This window comes from Xyrauchen texanus, chromosome 31 (assembly GCF_025860055.1).
Source record: "Xyrauchen texanus isolate HMW12.3.18 chromosome 31, RBS_HiC_50CHRs, whole genome shotgun sequence".
NCBI classification, from domain to species: Eukaryota; Metazoa; Chordata; class Actinopteri; order Cypriniformes; family Catostomidae; genus Xyrauchen; species Xyrauchen texanus.
The window spans coordinates 4,421,740-4,441,739 of record NC_068306.1 but is presented as its reverse complement, the minus strand read 5'-3'; the positions used below and the strand labels follow the sequence as shown (position 1 = coordinate 4,441,739).

At 43.8% G+C, this 20,000-nt stretch overlaps 1 protein-coding gene across 4 annotated transcripts in view; it reads left to right on the top strand.

The window, feature by feature from the left end:
* LOC127625090 (FHF complex subunit HOOK interacting protein 1A) overlaps positions 1-20,000 on the top strand; it is a 36,740-nt gene that overhangs the window by 1,801 nt on the left and 14,939 nt on the right. For all 4 annotated transcript variants that reach the window (XR_007968256.1, XM_052100157.1, XM_052100158.1 and 1 more), the window contains one exon: positions 1,943-2,758. Coding sequence is in view for 3 of the 4 variants with exons in the window: in XM_052100157.1 (XP_051956117.1) it covers positions 1,943-2,758 (816 nt within the window). In the remaining variant the exon portion in view is untranslated. The remainder of the gene's footprint in view (positions 1-1,942; positions 2,759-20,000) is intronic.

Sequence of the window (20,000 nt, the reverse complement as noted above, 5' to 3'; positions counted from 1 at the left end):
CTGCCTTTCTGTCTGTCTGTCTATTTATCTGTCTGTCTATCTGTCTGTCTGCCTGTCTGTCTATCTGCCAGTCTGTTAGTCTGTCTGTCTATCTGCCTGTCTGTCTGTCTGTCTGTTTGTCTGTCCATCTGTCTGTCTATCTATCTGTCTGTCTGTCTATCTGTCTGTCTATCTGCCTGTCTGTCTGTTTGTCTGTCCATCTGTCTGTCTATCTGTCTGTCTATCTATCTATCTGTCTGCCGGTCTATCTGTTTGTCTATCTGTCTGCCTGTCTGTCTGCCTGTCTATCTATCTGTCTGTCTGCCTGTCTATCTATCTGACTGTCTGTCTGCCTGCCTATCTGCCTGTCTGTCTATCTGTCTGCCTGTCTGTCTATCTATCTGTCTGTCTGTCTGTCTGCCTATCTGCCTGCCTTTCTGTCTGTCTGTCTATCTATCTGTCTGCCTGTCTGTCTATCTGCCAGTCTGTTAGTCTGTCTGTCTATCTGCCTGTCTGTCTGTTTGTCTGTCCATCTGTCTGTCTATCTATCTGTCTGTCTGTCTATCTGTCTGTCTATCTGCCTGTCTGTCTGTTTGTCTGTCCATCTGTCTGTCTATCTGTCTGTCTATCTATCTGTCTGCCGGTCTATCTGTTTGTCTATCTGTCTGCCTGTCTGTCTGCCTGTCTGTCTATCTGTCTGTCTGCCTGTCTATCTATCTGACTGTCTGTCTGCCTATCTGCCTGTCTGTCTATCTGTCTGCCTGTCTGTCTATCTATCTGTCTGTCTGTCTGTCTGCCTATCTGCCTGCCTTTCTGTCTGTCTGTCTATCTATCTGTCTGCCTGTCTGTCTATCTGCCAGTCTGTTAGTCTGTCTGTCTATCTGCCTGTCTGTCTGTTTGTCTGTCCATCTGTCTGTCTATCTATCTGTCTGTCTGTCTATCTGTCTGTCTATCTGCCTGTCTGTCTGTTTGTCTGTCCATCTGTCTATTTATCTGTCTGTCTATCTGTCTGTCTGCCTGTCTGTCTATCTGCCAGTCTGTTAGTCTGTCTGTCTATCTGCCTGTCTGTCTGTCTGTCTGTTTGTCTGTCCATCTGTCTGTCTATCTATCTGTCTGTCTGTCTATCTGTCTGTCTATCTGCCTGTCTGTCTGTTTGTCTGTCCATCTGTCTGTCTATCTGTCTGTCTATCTATCTATCTGTCTGCCGGTCTATCTGTTTGTCTATCTGTCTGCCTGTCTGTCTGCCTGTCTATCTATCTGTCTGTCTGCCTGTCTATCTATCTGACTGTCTGTCTGCCTGCCTATCTGCCTGTCTGTCTATCTGTCTGCCTGTCTGTCTATCTATCTGTCTGTCTGTCTGTCTGCCTATCTGCCTGCCTTTCTGTCTGTCTGTCTATCTATCTGTCTGCCTGTCTGTCTATCTGCCAGTCTGTTAGTCTGTCTGTCTATCTGCCTGTCTGTCTGTTTGTCTGTCCATCTGTCTGTCTATCTATCTGTCTGTCTGTCTGTCTATCTGCCTGTCTGTCTGTTTGTCTGTCCATCTGTCTGTCTATCTGTCTGTCTATCTATCTGTCTGCCGGTCTATCTGTTTGTCTATCTGTCTGCCTGTCTGTCTGCCTGTCTGTCTATCTGTCTGTCTGTCTGTCTGTCTATCTGCCTATCTGTTTATCTTTAGTATTCATCCATTTATTCTTCTTACCAATCCTCAATATCCATCCAATCAATTTATCTGCAGTATTCATCCATACATACAATTCTCAATCCATCCATCTCTCCATTATCCATCCATTTGTTTTTCTCTGTTATCTATCCATTCATCTATGTATTTATCTAGTGAGTATCCATCCATCCATCCATTTATTAATCTAACAATCATCAATATTCATCCATCTTTTATACATTGAAATAAACGTAACATTGAATGAATCGATCAATCGCATTAATCTCTCTCTCACTGTATCAGGTTTTGAGGATCTTGGAGAAGCATGATCCGGGTCGTAGCGGAGGCCCTGCTCTATCGGGGGTTGGTGGTGGTTTGCGGTTCGGTCCGATCCCTGGCGACGAGGCGAGCGCCGTGCAGAACTACGTCGAGCACATGCTCTTCCTTTTGATGGAGGAAGAGAGCGGCCAGGGCGGAGCTATGGGGCCCATCCTGGAGTTTGTGGTGGTGGAGAACGTCATGGAGAAGCTGTTTCTGTGGAGTCTTCGCCGTGAGTTCACAGATGACATGAAGCTGGAGCAGCTTCGTATGTATGAAATGCTAGTAGCTCAAGCCAAGCAACCGCTGCTACACCACAAACCCATCCTGAAACCTCTCATGATGCTGCTCTCTGCCTGCTCCACCTCCTCCGCGGTGGGGCCCTCCTGCACCATGGGGCCCACCGCTCCATGCACAAGCAACAGCTCCGCGATAGTCCCTAACTGTGCGGTAGGGCCTAGTGCTCCAAGCAAAGGCAGCAGGGATAAAGGGCCCACCTGCGCCGTGGGGCCCGTCCACGCAGGTAGCAGCAGCTCTGCGGTGGAGGCAGAGCTTGTGTCTCTGCTACATGAGCTGTGTCGTGTATTGGTGAAAGAGGCCTCCGTGCTGGAGCTGTTCTTTCACAGCAGTCAGGATCAGGGAGCCGCAAACTTCCTGCTGTTTTCTCTTCTCATTCCATTCATCCACCGTGACGGGACCGTCGGCACGCAGGCCAGAGACGCCCTCACGCTCATCATGAGCCTCTCGTCGCAGAACAGCCTCGTAGCCAAACACATCGCAGAGAACACTTACTTCTGCCCGGTAAGTGATATTGATAACATTTATTACATATTAATTAGTAGAGGGAGTGGCTTAGTTCATTGTGAGTCAGATTTGAACTTGCATCTCCCGCACGAGCACCACAGCTCAGTGTGAGGAAGAATGTCTGATAACATCTGAATGCTGTAGTCATACAGTCGCTGTGACAGAAAGGTTTTTTGTTGTTGTGTCATCACTCAGTCTGTCTGTGTCACTGATCGATGATTCTGTAGCTGTTATGTAAGAGTGTTAATATGATCACACTGGAAACAGGAAGAGGAGGAGCCATGTACCATAACAACCAATCAGAGAAGAGAGAGAAGGGATGTATTTACAACTTTAGAATTCTAAAATAATCAGACCTGGGTGGTTTCCAGGGTGTTGCTATGTGGTTGCTAGCATGTTTTGAGTGCTTATATAAGTGAAAAGCGTCTCTCTGATCCTCCTTCATGATTTGAGGATCATTCATGTCTGGAGCACAAACACACTGAACATTTAATACTTATGAAGGTTTCTTCAACTCAGCATGAACATTTATTTGTTTATTGATGTGCTCCTGATCTGTTAAAGATTGTGTGTGTGTGTGTGTGTGTGTGAGCGTGTATTTATCACTTTGTGGGGACCAAATGTCCCCATAAGGATAGTAAAACCCGAAATTTTTGACCTTGTGGGGACATTTTGTCGGTCCCCATGAGGAAAACAGCTTATAAATCATACTAAATTATGTTTTTTGAAAATGTAAAAATGCAGAAAGTTTTCTGTGAGGGTTAGGTTTAGGGGTAGGGTTAGGTTTAGGGGATAGAATATAAAGTTTGTACAGTATAAAAACCATTATGTCTATGGAAAGTCCCCATAAAACATGGAAACACAACATGTGTGTGTGTGTGTGTGTGTGTGTGTGTGTGTGTGTGTGTGTATGAGCTGTGTGACCTCTTGCCTGTCCTATTTCTCTCTGTCTCTCAAATTCAAATTCAAAAATGCTTTATTGGCATGACTGTACATATTACAATATTGCCAAAGCTTGGAACACATAGAATGATTATAAAGACATCAAAATAATAAAGTATATAACTTAAAGTTAAATGTACAAATTAAATTCATTGTACAAATTAACATAGTAACAGATTACAATATCTGTGAACATTCGATACCACAGTGTTTTAACACATATATACACACACACACACACACACACACACACACACATACACACACACACACACATACATTACGGAGGGTCACTGTGGTGGACAGTAGGGAAACACACTGAGGTCAGACACACACACACACACACACACACACACACACACACACACACACATACACACACACACACACACACACACACACACACACACATACATTCACCTGCTGTCTCTCAGGCTGTGGCACACACACACACACACACACACACACACACACACACACACACACTCACACACACACACACACACACACACACACACACACACACACACATACATTCACCTGCTGTCTCTCAGGCTGTGGCACACACACACACACACACACACACACACACACACACACACACACACACACACACACACACACACACACACACACACATACATTCACCTGCTGTCTCTCAGGCTGTGGCACACACACACACACACACACACACACACACACACACACACACACACACATTCACCTGCTGTCTCTCAGGCTGTGGCACACACACACACACACACACACACACACACACACACACACACACACACACACGTATCAGGCAGCCAGTGCTGCTGTCTGTCCCTCTCCTAGTAAGGTCTTTATCTGATCTATTTCAGTCATGGCTGTAAAGTCCTGTATTAAGTCAGTGAGTTTGTTGAAGTACAGTTCTCTGACTGAGCTGTATTTGTGACAGTGAAGGAGGAAGTGTGTCTCTGTCTCGATCTCTCCTGTCCTACACTGAACACACACCCTTTGCTCTCAGGGTAACCAAGATCTCTCTCTCTCTCACTCTCTCTCTCTCTCTCTGTCTCTCGAGTGCATGCTGGGAATTTGTGGACGGAGCGTGAGTGTGTGTTGGAGTGAGCTCTACGGTTTGAGTGAGTTTTCTATCTTTTTTTTTTTTCTATCTCTTGTGGTTTTTGTTGTTAGGTAAAGAGGAAAGTTTCTAGTGTTTGTGAGGAGCGTCGTCGGTCAGTGTGCACTGATCGCCATGGCGGCGTCTCAGCACGCGAAGTTTAGAAAGTTTAACGCGCGAACGGTGTTAAGGTTGTACCCGTGGAGCGTTGTTCAGTTGAGGATTGCGTCCTCGCTGTTGCTGCTGTTGTTGGTCATGAGTGCATTCTTTCTGCGTCAAGAATGAATAGCGCAATAGTGATGTTTTTGAACAATGTTGACAAAGTCAATCAAGTTGTAGAGACCGGGATTGTTGTGAATGAGTCACTTACTCCAGTCATGCCTTTAGTACAACCAGCGAAAAGAGTAGTATTGTCAAATGTCCCGCCGTTTATTAAAAACGAAGTGATTGAAAGGGAATTGTCCAGACACGGAAAGTCTGTGTCAAAAATTAAGAAAATCTCACTCGGTTGCAAATCACCACAGTTGAAGCACGTTGTATCATTTAGGAGGCAGGTGCACATGATCTTAAATAACCAGAATGAGGAGCTTAATTTAGCCATGAAGTTTAAGATTGAGGATTTTAATTATGTTATTTTTGCTACCTCAGATGTGATGAAGTGTTTTGGTTGTGGACAAGAGGGTCATGTGATACGCGTGTGCCCTGAGAAGAACGCGGATCAGAATGACAACACAGCCGAAACGCTTAATACAGATCATGCACAAACGAGTGATACAGTATCTTGTGTTGAAAAAAATGGAATTGACGATCGTGAAAGTAATAAAAATGAGAGTGTGGCCATAAACGAAAATGTGCATAAAGGTGGTGTTTCTGAGGTCAGTGAGCAGGCCATGTTAGAGCATGGTGTGGATGTTGACATGACAGATGATCAGAGTTTTTTTAAAACACCGACATTAAAAAGGAAAACTAAGACCAAAGGAAAAGAAAAAAGGGCTAGTAAAAAAGCTAATGGGACGGCTGGTGATGATGCAAGGGAGGGGGACTCGGAGTCGAGTAATGCTGGGGAGTCTGCAGAGAATAGTGAATGTGAAGCTTCAGACTCTGTGAGCTCAGCGTCACTGAGGCGATCTGTCCGCAGCGCTTACGCATCGGACAAAATTAAAACGTTTCTTCAGACAACGAAGGGCATGAAAGGTGTAAATGTAGAGGATTACTTCCCAGATCGTGAGATGTTTATAGATTCAATCAGGGCTTTAAGGAAGGAGGGTGGAGCTTTCACTGAGCAAGAAGTCTTTAGGCTGAAGAAAATTGTCCAGAAGTTAAAACTAAATTTATTGAATGATGAATTTGAATCAATCTAGCTTCTTTTCTTTTTTTGTGAAGTGTTTGTTATTGGTGTGCTCGTATTACCTTTTTATGAGTAGAATAAGATTGGGCACACTTAATTTAAATGGTGCACGAGACAGCAAGAAAAGAGCAATGCTTTATGAACTGACTAGACAAAAGAAAATTGATGTAATGCTGGTCCAGGAAACTCATAGTGATGTTTTTAATGAGAATGAATGGCTAATGGAATGGGATGGGTCGATTATTTTAAGCCACAAAAATCACTGTAGTGGTGGCTTAGCTGTACTTTTTAAGAAAAACTTTAAACCAATTTCATATGAGGTAGAACATGTTGTTGAGGGACATCTATTGAAAATAACAGCAAAATTTGAAAAAATATTTTTAGTTTTTATAAATGTGTATGCTCCTGTTGTTGGTCCTGAAAGGGTTGTTCTTTTTGATAAATTAAGTAATATTTTGTCAAACTGTAAAGAGGAAGAGTTCATATTTGTTGGAGGGGATTTTAACTGTACAGCAAATGATGGAATGGATAGGAATCATAGAGAGCCACATCTAGCTTCTCAACATGCTATAAGAAAGCTTATAGAAGAACATGATTTGTGTGATATATGGAGAACTCTATATAAAGAACAAAGGCAGTACACATGGGCGCACACAAGAGAAAATTATGTTTCTATGGCTAGATTGGATAGGTTCTATTGTTTTAAGTACCAGTTTAATGTTATTAAGAAATGTGAGATTTTGCCTTGTGGGTTTTCTGATCACAGTCTAGTAATCTGTAGTGTTTTCATCACTAATATAAAGCCTAAGAGTGCCTATTGGCATTTTAATACCTCTTTGCTACAAGACAAGTTTTTTAAGGATGTCTTTATTTATTTTTGGAAACAGTTCAGTTCCAGGAAAAAAAAATTTTCATCCCTACAACAATGTTGGGATCATGGGAAAAAAGAAATACAGCAACTGTGTCGTCAGTACACTCTCAACGTATCCAAGGACATTTCCCAATCAATGAAATCCTTAGAGATTGAAATAGTGGAACTTCAGAATTTGGTAGAGTCCACAGGAAGTCGAGGACATATTGAGCTCCTCAAAGTTAAAAGAAGGACTCTGGATAACCTGTTAGGCATCAGAGCACAGGGAGCTTTGATCCACTCACGTTTTCAGAGTGCGGTAGAGATGGATGGCCCAACTAAATTCTTCTTCGGTTTGGAGAAAAAGAATGGTCAAAGCAGATTTATACATTCTTTATACTCATTGGAGGGTATAGAAGTGGTGGAGCCTAAGGAAATCAGAAAAAGAGCTGTATTATTTTATTCTGAGCTTTATAAAAGTGAACATACAGAGGAAGATGAGCTGGCCAGCTCTTTTTATATGGGTTTGCCTAAAGTTCCAGATGAGACCAATTCTTGGCTTGAGAGGCCGCTTTCAGCAGCTGAACTGCATGTTGCTCTGCGGAGCATGGATTGCGTTAAGGCCCCGGGAATTGATGGTCTACCAGTCGAGTTTTATAAAACGTTTTGGTCAGTGTTGGGGTTGATTTGCTGGCTGTGCTCAATGATAGTCTGGCCCGAGGTTTGCTACCTTTGAGCTGCAGGAGGGCAGTCATTACCCTGTTACCCAAAAAAGGTGATTTAAAAGAAATAAAGAACTGGCGCCCTGTTTCACTTTTATGCTCTGATTTAAAGCTCTTTTCTAAAGCTTTGGCCATTAGATTGAGGGAGGTCGTTGGGCAGGTTATTCATCGTGATCAAACTTACTGTGTGCCTAACAGGTCTATTTTTGATAATGTTTATTTAATTCGGGATATTTTGGACGTCTCTAGGCTATTGGACATACATAGACACTGGTCTCATTTCTCTAGATCAGGAAAAGGCATTTGACCGGGTTGAGCACAGCTATCTCTGGCGCATGCTAGAGGAGTTCGGGTTCAGCTCTGGTTTTATTGCCATGATTAGGGTTTTGTACCGGGATGTTGAGAGTGTACTGAAAGTGAATGGTGGTCTTAGTGCTCCTTTTAAAATTAACAGAGGTATTAGACAAGGCTGTGCACATTCGGGAATGTTGTATGCTCTTGCCATTGAACCTTTATTGGTTAAGATCAGAGAAAGCAATGAAGGTTGGACCATACCTTGCTCTGGAGAAAATGTTAAGTTGTCTGCATATGCAGATGATATTATTGTTTTGGTTAAAGGGCAAAATGATGTTGATCTTCTTAAAGACATTCTTGACAAATTTGGTCTAATTTCCTCTGCCAAAGTTAACTGGTCCAAAAGTGAAGCCATAATAAGTGGTAAATGGTCCCATGGTCTTCCTAAACTACCAGGTGATTTGTACTGGAAAAGAGATGGGTTAAAATATTTAGGAGTATATGTTGGCTATGATTCAATGTTAGGCAAAAATTGGGAAGGAGTTTTAGAAAAATTAAAGGGCGATTGGAAAAATGGAAATGGCTTTTGCCAAAAATGTATTTTAGATGGAGGGTGATAATAATTAATAACCTGGTGGCTTCAGTTTTGTGGCATCGTTTGGCCTGCATTGATCCTCCAAATGGACTTCTGAGTAAAATTCAAGCCAGTATGGTGGATTGTTTTTGGAGCACTTTTCATTGGATACCGCAGAGCATACTTTTTCTACCCAGAGATGAAGGAGGACAAGGACTTATCCATTTGCCCAGCAGGGGGGCAGCTTTTCGACTTCTGTTTATTCAAAGGTACCTTACAGGACCTAAGGATCTTGTCTGGAGAAAAGTGGCTGATGCTATTTTCAATCAAGCTGGCGGACTGGGATTGAACTCTGTCTTGTTTTTGATGGACTCTAGTAAGCTGCAGTGCAACGGACTGACTCCTTTTTATAAGGGACTTTTTAAAGTTTGGGACTTATTTGAAAAACGGAGGTTGGATGCGACTTCCTCGTTGTACTGGCTTTTGGAGGAACCTCTTGTGCATGGAGCGCGGTTTGATGTTACGTGTGAAGTTACACCTGGACTGCTTCATTGTTTAATTACCACTAAGACATTAAAACTGCATCATGTGTTGGATGTTGCTGGTTCTGGTTTAAATAATGCTCAGTCCATGGCCGCATATCTAGGTGTGTGGTCGGTACGGTATGTAGGAAAAAGTCTGGACTTTTTTAAACAGAAACTCACAGAAGAAGAACATAATTTGTTAATTGAATTTCATAATGGGAAACTGGTTCCTAATAATACAGATCCCTCTCCAAGTATTTTTCTTAGTCCCAATCTCAAAGGACTGTCTGGACCTTTTCTGAACCTGAGAGGGCTAGAATGGTTAAGTTTGCAGGATGTTCAGAGTAAAGTTTTGTATAAATGTCTTGTAAAAGTTTTAAATAAAGCACATTTAAAAGAACGTAGTGATACAGTGTGGAGAGAGAAACTGGGAATAGATGATGAAAATAAACCTGTTTGGAGAGTTTTATACAAACCACCAATTGAAAAACACACAGGTGACATTCAGTGGAGGGTTTTACACGCATGCAGTTGCTGTAAATGCTTTTGTGAGCTTAATTAATCCCAATGTGTCAAGTGATTGTCCTTTTTGTAAAATGAGGGAGACAATTTTTCATTGTTTTTTAGAATGTTCTAGACTGTATGAAATGTTTTGTTTGTTTGATGTACTTTTCATGAATTTTGGGGAGATTTTTTCTTCTAAGATTTGGATTCTTGGACCCAAATATTGTGTGGCATAAAGAATAAAAAAGTCAATTGTTGAATTTTTTAATTGGGCAAGCCAAACTTGCTGTTTACATAACCAGGAGAAACAAAATAGAGGGTAGAGAAGGACAACATGTGGTTATTGTCTTTAAAAATATGGTAAAAGCAAGGGTTATGTTTGATTTCAAGTTCTATAAACTGATGAATGACTTAGAAAGTTTTTTGCACAAATGGTGTTTTAATGGAGCTATTTGTAAAGTTGAAGAAGAAATGTTGTTTTTTGCTATGATGTTACAATAAGTCTGGTTTTTTGTAATCTCTTTGTTTTTTGGATAATGTGATCGGGTGATTTGCTGACGTTGTAATGATATAAATAAAGTGTGTCGAAAACTCAACTCTCTCTCACTCTCTCTCTCTCTATGTATTAATCTGTGATAAATTTTAATCCTAGACACAGGATTTCTACGTCCTGTAGATGTTATATATGTGTGTGTGTGTGTGTGTGTGTGAGAGTAGATGTGTTTCTAATGGATTAGTGTGTGTTTGTGTTTTGTGTGTGTGTGTGTGTGTGTGTGTGTGTGTGTGTGTGTGTGTGTGTGTGTGTGTGAGAGAGAGAGTGAGAGTGTTCATTAAAGGTTCATTGAAGGTTAATTGAGAGTTGAGTGGTGAGTGGTATCAGCAGCAGGTCATGATCCACATGAGCTCCTGAAACTTTACAATTGTTTAACCTCTGGGATGAAGCAAACCTAACAAAACGTATATCAAACCGAAGATAAAAGCAAGAGGAATATTAAGAGAAACTCTTAATATTAATATTGAGGCAACTGGGAAACACCAAGGCAGTGCAATCGGGAGGAGAACTGGACAAAACAGAAGATACTGGAATCAATTCACATCCAAAAATACAGGCAAGACTGATTCTCCATCTACACTACATTTACTGTAAAAGACTGTTGCAAATTAGTGAACCAGAACTAAAGAAAAATAAGTTAATTCTTGGTCAAGTGAAATATATTGAATAATATAAAAATAGCATAAACAACTAGCATCAGTCTGACAGTGACAGTTGGAAAGTGACAGTTAGAGAAAATCAAATCAAAACAATGGAATGCAATGCAGGGGAGCCCCTCCCCCACTCCATCACATACCCTCAGACTGTCAAGAATGCAAAGGACAAGAAAGACTTCAAATACAGCCTGCTGAAGAACAACCCAGAGACTCTGATGGCAGATGTTTCACAAAAAGGGGACAGAGACATCATCACTAATCTGCTCCTCTACACAACAGACTGTAATGTTTGGCACAAGATAATCTGTCAATATTACAAAAGTTATAGAAAATTAGGCATCTGTAATGGCAGACAAATTCAAATTTACGAAGAAAATGACACTAACAAGGCATTTCTAACTGTAAATATCTACCATAATGGAACCATAATGTTCCAGGGGACTGAAGCATGTCTCAGCTCTGTCCAGGCAAACTTTACCAGCCTAAAAGCTCTGGCAGATGCTGAGAAACCAACACAGGGAGCTGCAGGAGACAGTGAAGCCCAGAGCTCAAGGGAGGGGCGGAGCCTAACACTGATGACGGCGACTCACAGCTGGAGCAGTCTGTCACTCAGATCAGAAACAGTCTCTCCCTACAAGAGGTAGAGCTGGTGGAGCTCAGGGAACTAGCACTCTCCTATGCAACATCCAATGAGCGCTTCCAACACCTGGAAAATAAACTCAGTCACCTCACAGGAGACTTTGAAGCTAGTGTCAAGGAGTTAAGAGGAGAGATACAAAATCTGCAGCAGGACAGAGAGACCCTGAGTAAAGAACTGAAAACAGTCAGGGAGGTGCTGATGCTCAGAGAGGGAGAAATACAACGCCTGAGAGAACAGACAGAGCTCCTCACACACACCTGCAAGCAGCAGCAGCCCAGCTGTCCCACCAGCCAGACAGCAGCAGCAGCAGCCCACACTCCGACACCAAACTCCAGCTCTCCAGCAGCAACACCACCACCGATGTCACAGGCAGAGGCCTCTGAAGGCCCCAAGAACAAGAAAATGCCCTACTGAATACAGAAATCATCATTCTAATTGATTCAAATGGTAAATTCATAAATGAAAAACAGCTCTTTCCTGGCCACAAAACATCAAAACTCTGGTGCCCAAAAACAGATAATGCCCTACAACAACTGAACAAAGACAATCTGGGTGAACCTAGCCACATCATCATCATCCATGTGGGCACGAATGACCTGAGGGCACAACAAGAGCGAGTGGCAGAATCAGTGACACGGGTGGCCATTAAAGCAACACAAACCTTCCCAACTTCAAAAGTAGTTATCTCCACCATCCTACCAAGATCAGACTTCCATCCTCGCACCATACACAGAGTAAACACAGACATCTCATATAGATGTGCTGGAATGCCAAATGTTCACCTGGCACATCATCCCACACTGGACATCCACCACCTCCATGACCACGTCCACCTCCATAAAGACAGTGTTCATATGTTTGCAAAAACCCTTAAAGACGTGGCCTTGGGCCGAACCCCTGGCAGCCTTCCAAAGAACGCCAAAGCACCCACTACCCCTCAGCCAGCGAGACGGTTTATTCACGCAGCACCACAAAACATCGTTTCTCCACACTCAGCTGAGCCCTACACTACAACCCCTACCCAGAGACCTGCACCCTATCGCCAACTCACTGTACCCCCACCCCCCCCCGCCCTGGGCCTCGCCACCCACATCCTGCCCCCCTGCATCTGCATCCTGGACACCACCGCCCACGGCCTGGACCTCCACACCCTGCTCTCTACCACCATCAGCAATACCCTGCACCACAGGACCATTTCTCCTGGCACCACAACCACAGAAGACCCAGAGCAGCTCCAGCGAGGAACAGCATCTCAGCAGAACAACAGCCCAGTCCACATCCACACCCCCACCGGCCCGAGCAACAGGAGTTATGCTGCAGCCCTGAAAGGACCGAGCCACATCAACCTAGCAGAGATTAAGGACCTTCTCAAACTTATATGCACACGTCTGGAACAGTAGTCATGAGTAAAAGGAGATACATACGATATATTTAGAAAAAATAAAAATAAATATATGTGTGTGTATGTGTATATATAGGTATATGTATGTGTATGTATGTATGTGTGTATATATATGTATGTATGTGTGTATATATATATGTATGTATGTGTGTATATATATATAGAGAGAGAGAAGCGCCGAGAGAGAGAGAGAGAGGGGGAAGAAAAAAATAAATTAAAAAAAAAAGAAAATTGGTTTACACATGTATACTTTGATAATATGTTAGACATAGGTTTGTATTACTCTAGAGCTTTATTAAGATTGTAGAATTGTTAAACTTGACAAAATGAAATCATTGACGATTACAATGTGGAATATTCAGGGTATTAATTCATCCAGTTTTGGTAACAAAACCCAAAACTTAGATTTTAAGAAAAACATATCAAACATGGACATAATCATACTACAGGAAACTTGGCGCAGAACTGATAAAGTCACTCTTTGTCCCTCAGGATACTGTGAAACATCTCTATCCTCTAGAAAGCACGAAAGAATCACACGTGGGAGAGATTCAGGGGCATCATAATCTGGCACAAACAAGAAATTGATAATTACATCCAAACAATTAAAAAAGAAGAATCACACATCTGACTCAAAATCAACAAGAACCTTCTCCAAACATCAAAAGACGTGTTCTTATGTGCGCTTTATATTCCCCCCCCCCCCCCCCCTGAATCTCCCTACTATAATGAGAACATCTTTGAATCTCTCCACAGTCAAGTCAACCACTTCCAGGCCCAGGGAAGTGTGTTGATCTGTGGGGATCTCAACGCCAGAACAGGATCCCTACCTGACTACACTAAAGATAATGGGAATAACCATATTTTTGGACAAAACTTCCCACAAAACACCGTAAACTTCCCAAGCTTTTATTCCGATGCCCAAGTGAATAAAAACGGGAAGCTTCTGATTGAGCTCTGTCAAAGCCTCGGTCCGTACCTCGTCAATGGCAGGGTGAGGGGGGATTCTCTAGGGAGGTACACCTACAGTTCATTTCATGGTTGCTCAACAGTAGATTACATGATCACAGATTTAGATCTATTCTCTTTCAGAGCATTCATGGTCAGACCACTAACACCCCTATCAGATCACAGCCAAATTACTGTGTATCTAAAAAGGACAAAACATTTGAACATAACTTCACAGCCTAGTAAGCTGTACAACATCAGAAAGAAATACAGATGGGCACAAAACAGCACAGAAAAATATGTGACAGCAATGGACCACCCAAAAGTATGCGACTTATAAACAACTTCCTGTGCAGAGTTTATCCTCATGATGGAGATGGTGTAAATCTGGCCGTGGAGAACATCAATTATATATTTGATTATTTGGCAACTATATCTAACCTCAAATCCTCCAAGAAATACCATAAAACCAAACAACAGAATGAAAAATGGTTTGATTTAGACTGTAAAACAATGAGGAAGAAATTAAGACAATTATCAAATGAAAAACACAGAAAACCAAACGATGCAGATCTGCGCCATCAATATTGTGAGGAACTTAAACAGTATAAAAATACACTCAGAACAAAGAGAGAACAGTGCACGCAAAATCAGCTCAAAACTATTGAAGAATCGATACATTCAAACCGTTTCTGGGACAATTCCCTGAATAAAAAACATCATGAACAAACAGCCATACAAAATGAAGACATCTGGAAAAATCACTTTGAACAACTGTATAGTGAAATAAAAATGAACCCAGAACAAACTCAAATATATGAAAAAAATGATCAATATGGAACAAACAATTGGTAAATACCAAAACCCATTAGACTACCCCATCACAGAAAATGAACTGATTGACAAAATCCAGGCCCTAAAAATCAAAAAAGCAAACGGACCAGATGGCATCCTCAATGAAATGCTGAAGAACACACAGCACACATTAAGATTGGCCTTACTGAAACTGTTCAACTTGGTTCTGAGTGTTGGTCATTTCCCTGACACCTGGAATAGAGGACTCATAACGCCCATATTCAAGAGTGGAGACAAATTAGATCCAAACAATTACAGAGGCATCTGTGTGAGCAGTAATCTGGGGAAGATGTTCTGCAGCATCATCAACACAAGACTCGTTCACTTCCTTACCGAGCACAATGTCCTGAGCAAAAGTCAGATTGGATTCTTACCAAATTTTAGAACATCAGACCATATCTTCACCCTACATACCCTGATTGACAAATACATCAACCAAAACAAAACAAAAATATTTGCTTGCTTCGTAGATTTCCAGAAGGCCTTTGATTCAATTTGGCACCAAGGACTTCTGTCTAAACTTTCAGAAATTGGTGTAGGGGCAAAACATACAACATCATAAAAACGATGTATTCAAACAATCAATGTGCAATTAAAATTGGCAATAAACAAACGGAGTTCTTCACTCAAGGGCGGGGTGTGAGACAGGGCTGCCCACTATCACCGACCCTCTTCAATATTTACATTAATGAATTGGCAAAACTCCTAGAACAATCCGCAGCTCCTGGCCTCACACTACATGACTCCAGTATAAAGTTCCTGCTGTATGCAGATGATCTGGTCCTGCTGTCTCCAACAGAAGAGGGTCTACAGCAGAACCTGGACCTCCTGCATCAGTTCTGTCAGACCTGGGCCCTGACCATTAACCCAACTAAAACCAAAGTAATAACGTTCCAGAAAAGACCCAGATGTCAGGGATAGAGACACAGTTTCACCCTTGGTACGACCAAAATTGATCATACCACAAACTACACTTACCTCGGGCTGAAATTTAGTGCAAACGGAAACCTCAACTTGGCCGTGAATGAACTGAAAGCGAAAGCAAGAAGGGCCTTCTATGCCATTAAAACATCTATCCAATCTGAAATACCAATCAGAATCTGGCTCAAAATATTCCAGTCAGTCATTGAACCTGTTGCACTATATGGCAGTGAAGTTTGGGGTCCTCTCCTAAATCACCAATTTGACAAATGGGACAGAAATCGGATTGAAGCCCTCATACAGAGTTCTGTAAAAGTGTCCTGAGAGTACAGAGGAACACACCGAACAATGCATGCAGGGCAGAATTAGGCCAATACCCTCTATTAATCCACATTGAGAAACGAGCCATCAAATTTTGGAAACATCTAAAACTGAGTGACCCCAACTCTTATCATTTTAAAGCCCTTAAAAACCATGAAGTGAACGCTGAGAAGAGTCCCATCATCCAGCTGGTCCTGAGGCTCCACACACAGACTAACAATAATCAGCCTCAGGACATGGACACCCTCATCCACACAATCCGGCACAACCACATGATCAACACACAACAAGAAAAGTACCGAACTTATCGGAATGAAACAACACAAAAACAAAGTAAACTACAATGTTATTTGACCCTAAACAGAGACTACACGACAGCACAATACCTGAGTACAGTCAGAGACACAAACTGAGGAAACACATGACGAGGTACAGACTGAGTGACCACAGCCTGATGATAGAGAAGGGCAGATACAGACAGACAGACAGACAGACAGACAGACAGACTGAGCGACCACAGCCTGATGATAGAGAAGGGCAGATACAGACAGGCAGACAGACAGACAGACAGACAGACTGAGCGATCACAGCCTGATGATAGAGAAGGGCAGATACAGACAGACAGACAGACAGACTGAGCGACCACAGCCTGATGATAGAGAAGGGCAGATACAGACAGACAGACAGACAGACAGACTGAGCGACCACAGCCTGATGATAGAGAAGGGCAGATACAGACAGGCAGACAGACAGACAGACAGACAGACAGACAGACAGACTGAGCGACCACAGCCTGATGATAGAGAAGGGCAGATACAGACAGACAGACAGACAGACAGACAGACAGACAGACTGAGCGACCACAGCCTGATGATAGAGAAGGGCAGATACAGACAGACAGACAGACAGACAGACTGAGCGACCACAGCCTGATGATAGAGAAGGGCAGATACAGACAGACAGACAGACAGACAGACAGACTGAGCGACCACAGCCTGATGATAGAGAAGGGCAGATACAGACAGACAGACAGACAGACAGACAGACTGAGCGACCACAGCCTGATGATAGAGAAGGGCAGATACAGACAGACAGACAGACAGACTGAGCGACCACAGCCTGATGATAGAGAAGGGCAGATACAGGCAGACAGACAGACAGACAGACAGACAGACAGACAGACAGACAGACTGAGCGACCACAGCCTGATGATAGAGAAGGGCAGATACAGACAGACAGACAGACAGACAGACTGAGCGACCACAGCCTGATGATAGAGAAGGGCAGATACAGACAGACAGACTGAGCGACCACAGCCTGATGATAGAGAAGGGCAGATACAGACAGACAGAAAGACAGACTGAGCGACCACAGCCTGATGATAGAGAAGGGCAGATACAGACAGACAGACAGACAGACAGACAGACTGAGCGACCACAGCCTGATGATAGAGAAGGGCAGATACAGACAGACAGACAGACAGACAGACTGAGCGACCACAGCCTGATGATAGAGAAGGGCAAATACAGACAGACAGACAGACAGACAGACTGAGCGACCACAGCCTGATGATAGAGAAGGGCAGATACAGACAGACAGAAAGACAGACTGAGCGACCACAGCCTGATGATAGAGAAGGGCAGATACAGACAGACAGACAGACTGAGCGACCACAGCCTGATGATAGAGAAGGGCAGATACAGACAGACAGACAGACAGACAGACAGACAGACTGAGCGACCACAGCCTGATGATAGAGAAGGGCAAATACAGACAGACAGACAGACAGACAGACTGAGCGACCACAGCCTGATGATAGAGAAGGGCAGATACAGACAGACAGACAGACAGACAGACAGACTGAGCGACCACAGCCTGATGATAGAGAAGGGCAGATACAGACAGGCAGACAGACAGACAGACAGACAGACTGAGCGATCACAGCCTGATGATAGAGAAGGGCAGATACAGACAGACAGACAGACAGACAGACAGACTGAGCGACCACAGCCTGATGATAGAGAAGGGCAGATACAGACAGACAGACAGACAGACAGACTGAGCGACCACAGCCTGATGATAGAGAAGGGCAGATACAGACAGGCAGACAGACAGACAGACAGACAGACAGACAGACTGAGCGACCACAGCCTGATGATAGAGAAGGGCAGATACAGACAGACAGACAGACAGACAGACAGACAGACAGACTGAGCGACCACAGCCTGATGATAGAGAAGGGCAGATACAGACAGACAGACAGACAGACAGACTGAGCGACCACAGCCTGATGATAGAGAAGGGCAGATACAGACAGACAGACAGACAGACAGACAGACAGACTGGCGACCACAGCCTGATGATAGAGAAGGGCAGATACAGACAGACAGACAGACAGACAGACAGACTGAGCGACCACAGCCTGATGATAGAGAAGGGCAGATACAGACAGACAGACAGACAGACAGACTGAGCGACCACAGCCTGATGATAGAGAAGGGCAGATACAGGCAGACAGACAGACAGACAGACAGACAGACAGACAGACTGAGCGACCACAGCCTGATGATAGAGAAGGGCAGATACAGACAGACAGACAGACAGACAGACAGACTGAGCGACCACAGCCCGATGATAGAGAAGGGCAGATACAGACAGACAGACTGAGCGACCACAGCCTGATGATAGAGAAGGGCAGATACAGACAGACAGAAAGACAGACTGAGCGACCACAGCCTGATGATAGAGAAGGGCAGATACAGACAGACAGACAGACAGACAGACAGACTGAGCGACCACAGCCTGATGATAGAGAAGGGCAGATACAGACAGACAGACAGACAGACAGACTGAGCGACCACAGCCTGATGATAGAGAAGGGCAAATACAGACAGACAGACAGACAGACAGACTGAGCGACCACAGCCTGATGATAGAGAAGGGCAGATACAGACAGACAGAAAGACAGACTGAGCGACCACAGCCTGATGATAGAGAAGGGCAGATACAGACAGACAGACAGACAGACAGACAGACTGAGCGACCACAGCCTGATGATAGAGAAGGGCAGATACAGACAGACAGACAGACAGACAGACAGACAGACTGAGCGACCACAGCCTGATGATAGAGAAGGGCAAATACAGACAGACAGACAGACAGACAGACTGAGCTGACCACAGCCTGATGATAGAGAAGGGCAGATACAGACAGACAGACAGACAGACAGACAGACAGACTGAGCGACCACAGCCTGATGATAGAGAAGGGCAAATACAGACAGACAGACAGACAGACAGACTGAGCGACCACAGCCTGATGATAGAGAAGGGCAAATACAGACAGACAGACAGACAGACAGACTGAGCGACCACAGCCTGATGATAGAGAAGGGCAAATACAGACAGACAGACAGACAGACAGACTGAGCGACCACAGCCTGATGATAGAGAAGGGCAGATACAGACAGACAGACAGACAGACAGACAGACTGAGCGACCACAGCCTGATGATAGAGAAGGGCAGATACAGACAGACAGACAGCACTGATGATAGAGAAGGGCAGATACAGACAGACAGACAGACAGACAGACTGACGGACTGAGCGACCACAGCCTGATGATAGAGAAGGGCAGATACAGACAGACAGACAGACTGAGTGACCACAGCCTGATGATAGAGAAGGGCAGATACAGACAGACAGACTGAGCGACCACAGCCTGATGATAGAGAAGGGCAGATACAGACAGACAGACAGACAGACAGACAGACAGACTGAGCGACCACAGCCTGATGATAGAGAAGGGCAGATACAGGCAGACAGACAGACAGACAGACAGACAGACTGAGCGACCACAGCCTGATGATAGAGAAGGGCAGATACAGACAGACAGACAGACAGACAGACAGACTGAGCGACCACAGCCTGATGATAGAGAAGGGCAGATACAGACAGACAGACAGACAGACAGACAGACTGAGCGACCACAGCCTGATGATAGAGAAGGGCAGATACAGACAGACAGACTGAGCGACCACAGCCTGATGATAGAGAAGGGCAGATACAGGCAGACAGACAGACAG